Source organism: Neophocaena asiaeorientalis, unplaced genomic scaffold, assembly GCF_003031525.2.
Source record: "Neophocaena asiaeorientalis asiaeorientalis breed wild unplaced genomic scaffold, Neophocaena_asiaeorientalis_V1.1 scaffold160, whole genome shotgun sequence".
Lineage (NCBI taxonomy): Eukaryota > Metazoa > Chordata > Mammalia > Artiodactyla > Phocoenidae > Neophocaena > Neophocaena asiaeorientalis.
In genome coordinates, this window is record NW_020175675.1 from 3,658,766 (window position 1) to 3,665,382 (window position 6,617).

The following is a 6,617-nucleotide window of genomic DNA, read 5'->3' on the forward strand; positions in this document are numbered from 1 at the left end:
TATATATATGATCATATATATTTTGTATATATATATATATGTATATGAAAGTTCAGAGTTCAAAGGCTATGTTGAATGATTCAGTATCACAATGTCATCACCAGAATGTCCTTTTGGATTTCTCCCACCCTATGATCCAGGGAAGGATTTCCTCCTTTCCCACAAGATGGGCCATTATACATGGATGCCCATCAAGCCTGTGCAGTTATGTCTTCTCATTTAACTGCCACTGAGGCCAGTGCCTTCCTTGGAATCCTGGGGCAGGATCCTTCCAGCCTCAGGGAGCAGCAGTTGGCCTCACACCGGCAACTCCTTTGGACAGTTGCAGGACTTGGAGCTAGACTTTCAGGCCTCCCTGCTCCACCAAGATCTCCAGGAGGGGAAGCTCTGGGACTGTTTGTGTCACTATGAGCAAGGACAGAACGCCCTTATTCTGTAGGGTGAATGATTTTATGCCCCTACAGAATGCCTCAGGAAGGTACTTAAGGCCAACGTCTGCAGTTCTTTTCTTATTAATTTACCAGTAATAACTCAATTACACTTTTTAAAAATATATGCTAAATAGTGTTTATACTTAGAGCTGGGTTTCAGGGCTTCTGCTTTCAAAAGAATACTTATTTTTTTCGCTAAATTTCTATTTTCTTTTCTAACAAATTATAACAGGAAATGGTGCTTTGAAATACAGGTAGCACTATATTTAAATACATCATGAAATTAATGAATTAGGAAATTACATGTGTTTATTACTCTTAAACATTCTTCAGCTCACTTTCCTGAATTATCAAGTTCTGACTGAGATTAAAAATTAAGACAATTTCTGTAAGCTAACTCTTTTTTGGTGTGTATTTAACAATAACAACAAAAAAGCTGTGTGTCCACAATATAAGCTATATTTTAGTTAATAGTATTGTGTCGATGTTGGATTTCCAGGTTTTTATTTTTGTACTGTGAGTATGTAAGAAGTGTTCTTATACTTAAGTAGTTAAGGGGTAATAAAACATAGTGTCTGTGACTTATATTCAAATGATTCAGAAAGAGAAACATATGGAGAAAAAGAGTGAACAAGAGATAAAATAAATGAGGCAAAATATTTATGTGTATATATGTATCTATATATCTATATATCTATCTTCTGATGCACGTATACACACACACAATTTTTTGAATGTATATATTTCAGATGCTTTTAACTACTCTGCCAGGTAAATACATATTAACACTCCATTTTGTGTCTTAATTTAGAGATGCTTTTTAAAAATTTTATTTCTTATTTTTATTTATTTTTTGGCTGCGTTGGGTCTTCGTTGCTGCACGTGGGCTTTCTCTAATTGTTGTGAGCAGGGGCCACTCCTCTTTGCGGAGCACAGGCTTCTCACTGCGGTGGCTTCTTTCGTTGTGGAGCACGGACTCCAGGTGCTCAACTTCAGTAGTTGCAGCACGTGGGCTCAGTAGTTGTGGCGCACCGACTTAGCTGCCCCTCAGCATGTGGGATCCTCCCAGACCAGGGATCAAACCCGTGCCCTCTGCATTGGCAGGCAGATTCTTAACCACTGTGCAACCAGGGAAGTCCCCAGAGATGCTTTTAATATACTTAGGTTCACATAAATCCTAGCAGCTAGAACCAAATTGGTTCCCAGGAATATGTGACCCAATGCCTACACTAGTTTCACTGTTGTTTCTTCCTGCACATATTTTGGTTTGTGTTTGTCTTGTGTCTTGCCTAAACTCTTTTAATTGTGATTTGTTCATAGGCAGTTATTTCCTTTTAAATTCTGTAAGAATTTGTTCAAGCATTGTGCTCAGTTTGCTTCTTTGATTATTAACATGCAGGAAAACCACACAAGAAAATATTTTTTCTCCTGAAAGCCCTTCATATCATGTATCACATGTAAGTATATGTGAGATGCAGCTTTATTTCAAAAATTTCCACTATAATCACACTTAATACAAAAACATCATAATTGAGCCTAAAAGAGTTTCTGGAGATCAGATTCGAAGAAATGTATTTTTCAAGTTCAGTTATATGAGAATCTGTGATATTACCTCTTACTGTAAAGATACAAGATGCTCTAAGTTTTCATTAACAATAAAAATATTCAAAATTGTGTAATTTGTTTCTATAGGGCACGTCTTTTCTAAGGTGTTTGAAGAATTTGCTTATTTACTGGTAGGCGTTGATTGTGATCCAGCAGAGTCATTATTCTATGATGACTGCTGCTTCACAAAGATTGAATGGCCAGTGGAGACAGTGAGAGTAGGGCTCTTGTGTTCTCCCTGCATTTGGCCCAGAACTCTGAGAGTTCCGCTCCAGATCTAATGCTGATATCATATGGGATTTTAGATCCAGATTATAATTTATTGACAGTATATTAGACTTAATCATAAGTTACAATTATAGTTGTTGCCACTGTTCTTGTATCCTGTTTCCCTCTCTCTTGAATTCGGCTTTTGTTTTGCACTAGAGAACATCCTGGAAGAATTCTTTCAGAAAAGTTTGTGTGTTGTAAACTATCTACCTCTTTGTATGTCTAAAAGTTTCTTTCGTTCACTCTTATACTTAAGTTTTCATTTGCCAGCACAGAACTTGCTGGGGAGTGATGGGACTAACCATCTCATTAACTGAGCGATCCTTCTGGGAATGGAGGTTTAAGGCTGTTACAGTAATAAGTGGTATAGACTGTACATAATGCTTACCAGTAAGCTATATTACAGTTGGGTGTAGTGTAGATTTTCAGTGCTTACATTAATATTTACATTAATCTCTAATTAAGAATAAACAGTTCAGAATAGTGACATTTCTTAATTAAGTCCATAAAACTGTCTTTGCCCTGAATTAATGATTTCCCCAACTACATGGTCTGAACCTAGGAATTCGTCTACTCCTGTCCAATGTTTCTTAAATCCAGCCAGCCGCTTCACATTTTCTAAGAGCATTGTGAAGATCCAGGGCTATATATTTTGGTAGCATCTCTAGACTTTAACTCTTTTCTGTTGGTTGTAAATTATTTATGACTCCTTAAATAGTCTTATGCTAAGATTTGCTGTCATGTATCTTTCTCATATCCTCATTTAGGTTGATTAATTTTTTTCCATGTTTGCATTTAATATTTGTTTTTTCTTTCTATATTGCAGCAACAAGGATGAAAAGGATGCCCAGGACTTGATCTTAGAAAAAACCAAAGAAGTGGAGTCTTTACGAAATTCCAGCTTGGTTATAGGAGCAAGAGTGAGTGTCAGTCACATCCCAGGAAGACTCATAGAATGGAAAAAAGGAAAGCTAAAAATGATGAAAATAAAGTTGCTGAATAATGTCAATTTGTCTAGATCTCAACCTGAAAAATGCATTTTCATAAGAGATGAGCCCTGCTTTTTCGGGAGGGGAGGCAGCTATCATAGTTATAAGCAGAAAAATGAGACTGTTCATATGAATCTTTAATAATATCCCCAAATTTAGTGAAAATAATACAATTTAACAATCAGCTTTTCTATTTACTATTCAAGAAAACTAATGGTTCCCAGCACCTCCTAAGTTTTTCTAGAAGTGATTTAAAATTTTGTAAGTATAAGATGGAAATCAAAACCTACTTATCTGATTTTGTAGAAAATGCCAGGGGCAATGGAGCGATTTGATAAACTGGATATGTCAGCTATGCTTAAGTTGGAGTCGGCTTTCACAGCGAATTTCCAGAAAGATCCTCCCAGAGGCTGCTCCAGCCACTCTAAACTGGTGAGACTGACTGACACCATTTTTAAAACAACTTATTTACAATCTGGTTGCAAAGTACTTAAAGCATAGTTATGTGTTTAGTTTCTTCCTATGACATAAAGTTTAGTGTTTTTTTTTTAAAGAAAAGCTTTTTTCTATGAAATGAAAAGTAATGAAAATTTGAAAGCAATTAGTTACTTTTAACATATATACTTTCAACAGGCTTTAATTGATTCTGGCATCTCTACAAAATGGTATCAATAATACTGAAAACTGAATCATCTGTGAATGACATTTCTGTCGTTTTCTCCTTATTTTTAAAATTTCCTTGATTCGCAGGCACCCAAAATCCTCTAGTAAGAAATACCTCGTATATGAAGAAAAAAAATTTTTTGAATGAAAATAGAATGAGGTAAACTCAAAATGTGGCCTATTTCCCATAGACCTTTAACTTCTAAAGGGTCTACTGAGGTTGGTTTTCTCATATTTTTAATTATAGGTTGTAACTTGTATATTGCAACGTGTATTTTTTAAAGGGCTCCTCTCTCCATTCTGCTTGCTGGTTAGTGAAGCAGTTTGTTTCATTCTTACCACAAAAATAGAGCAAATTAAACTCCAACACTGTGGATGATAATACTATAATCATACAAATAGACAATAAACATAGCTAATGAATACATCAGTGTAGGTGAGGTGGTGTAATATTGGAGAGTAAAAGGAATAAAAGAAAGAAAATTCAAACCAGTGTGAAAAAATATATATGACATCCATTTCTTATGTAAACGTGCTCCAAAAGAGTCATTTTAGTGAGATGAGAAGAAACATAAGCCTCTGAGGGCCACTTTCATGCCTAAAGCCTTATTCACTTAACTGTAATCGTTAACATGTGGATCAACTTCAATGCAAGAAGTTGAATTATTAAAAGCCAAAAGCTTTATATGCTGCAAATGATCCAGTTATAAGACCAGTATACTTTATTAAACATGAAAAGGAAAAGACATTTCTCATTGTGTGAATGATACAGTGTAAAGAGCTATCAAATAACATCTGTGTAATTGTCCACAATAAACATGTTATTTCATATTATATTTAGGGCATCTCAGTTCACATATTTGCTCAAAAGTAGGCATGTAATTCAGACTGAAAGTTAAATAATATATATACACATTTATTGGCTCCATTATTTTGGTTCCTTAAGAAACAAACCTTGATGCAGTTGCCAAATCTCTTTCAGTGGAACTACTTTTTTTCAGCATCATGATATATTTCCTAAAAACATGTTAGTAATTGGTAAAATTTTTCAATTCATATCAGTCACTTCCCAGTTTTGGAATGCTCCCATGTGTTGCAGCATGAGACAAACCACTGGCAATGGGGAAGTCGGCTATTGTTTAAATTGGACAGAGTCGAGGCAACACAGGTCTGTGTGTTCAGAGCTGTAAGAGGAGGCAAAGTGAGATACGGCAAAGTGCAGCTGCGGAGACCTCATGGGAGACATGGGAGACTCCCTCAGACTTGCCTCAGCATGCTCCTGATCCTCCTCCGCTTTTCTGTATTTTTTTTTAAACATTTTTATTGGAGTATGATTGCTTTACAATGGTGTGTTAGTTTCTGCTTTATAACAAAGTGAATCAGCTATACATATACATATATCCCCATATCTCCACCCTCTTACGTCTCCCTCCCACCCTCCCTATTCCACCCCTCTAGGTGGTCACAAAGCACCAAGCTTATCTCCCTGTGCTATGCGGCTGCTTCCCACTAGATATCTACCTTACTTTTGGTAGTGTATATATGTCCATGCCACTCTTTCACTTTGTCACAGCTTACCCTTCCCCCTCCCCATATCCTCAAGCCCATTCTCTAGTAGGTCTGTGTCTTTATTCCTGTCTTACCCCTAGGTTCTTCAGGACATTTTTTTCTTAAATTCCATATACATGTGTTAGCATATGGTACTTGTCTTTCTCTTTCTGTCTTACTTCACTCTGTATGACAGACTCTAGATCTATCCACCTCAATACAAAGAGCTCAATTTTGTTTCTTTTTATGGCTGAGTAATATTCCATTGTATATATGTGCCACATCTTCTTTATCCATTCATCTGATGATGGACACTTAGGTTGCTTCCATGTCCTGGCTATTGTAAATAGAGCTGCAATGAACATTTTGGTACATGACTCTTTTTGAATTATGGTTTTCTCAGGGTCCGCATGCCCACTTTAAGCCATTTTCAACTATCTGTTAACGTTTTTTTTCTCCACTAAGATTTCCTGACATTTGCCCATGACTCTGGAAGCTAAGAATGTGTCACCCTTTTCAATACATGGGTTTCTGAGATTCTTTTCATTATGAGGGTGTTTATAATATGAGAATTTAATAAAAAACAACTGTGGATGTTACCTTTAACTGAAGGGATATTTTATTGTCTTAACAGAAGCCACTTCTTATGCAAATGTGTTAGTGGAGCTTCTACCTGTCTGAGTTCCTCTTTCCCTTCTTGCCACAGTTTTTTGGCTCACATTGGACTGGATTAGAGTCCAAGGACTCTGAGCCTGCGCCAGTGATGAATATTCTGGAGGGGAGGGAGTAGGCTCATAAGGAATTCAGGATAGGAAAACTCTGGAAGTAAATAAAATTGTCCTATAAATATTTGTGATTGGACTTTTTTATGGACAATAGAAGAAACAATTAAAGAGAACTTGAGTACCCTTGCAAAGATGAGAACCAAGACAGGTTCTAATTCAAGAGAGGTGTAGGAAGCACTGAATGTATGATAAGTGATGTAGTGTGCTTTGGTGGTGGTGGTCCCAGGGCTGAGGCTCCAGCAAAGAAGTCAAGGCCAGAGTATTGCTCACTACACAGAACAAGTGGATGGGGTACTTTGGATAACAAAACATTGATAGGTGGGAAA

The 6,617-nt window shown here is 36.6% G+C and overlaps 1 protein-coding gene across 1 annotated transcript in view; it reads left to right on the plus strand.

Moving 5' to 3' along the window:
* The first annotated feature begins 465 nt into the window (after positions 1–465).
* The window catches only part of LOC112390838 (serine/threonine-protein kinase MRCK alpha-like), a 51,628-nt gene continuing 45,476 nt past the window's right edge, over positions 466–6,617 (plus strand). Inside the window, 5 exon segments of the mRNA XM_024731916.1 lie at positions 466–478; positions 2,124–2,235; positions 3,133–3,226; positions 3,602–3,727; positions 5,111–5,258. Coding sequence (XP_024587684.1) covers positions 466–478; positions 2,124–2,235; positions 3,133–3,226; positions 3,602–3,727; positions 5,111–5,258 — 493 coding nt within the window.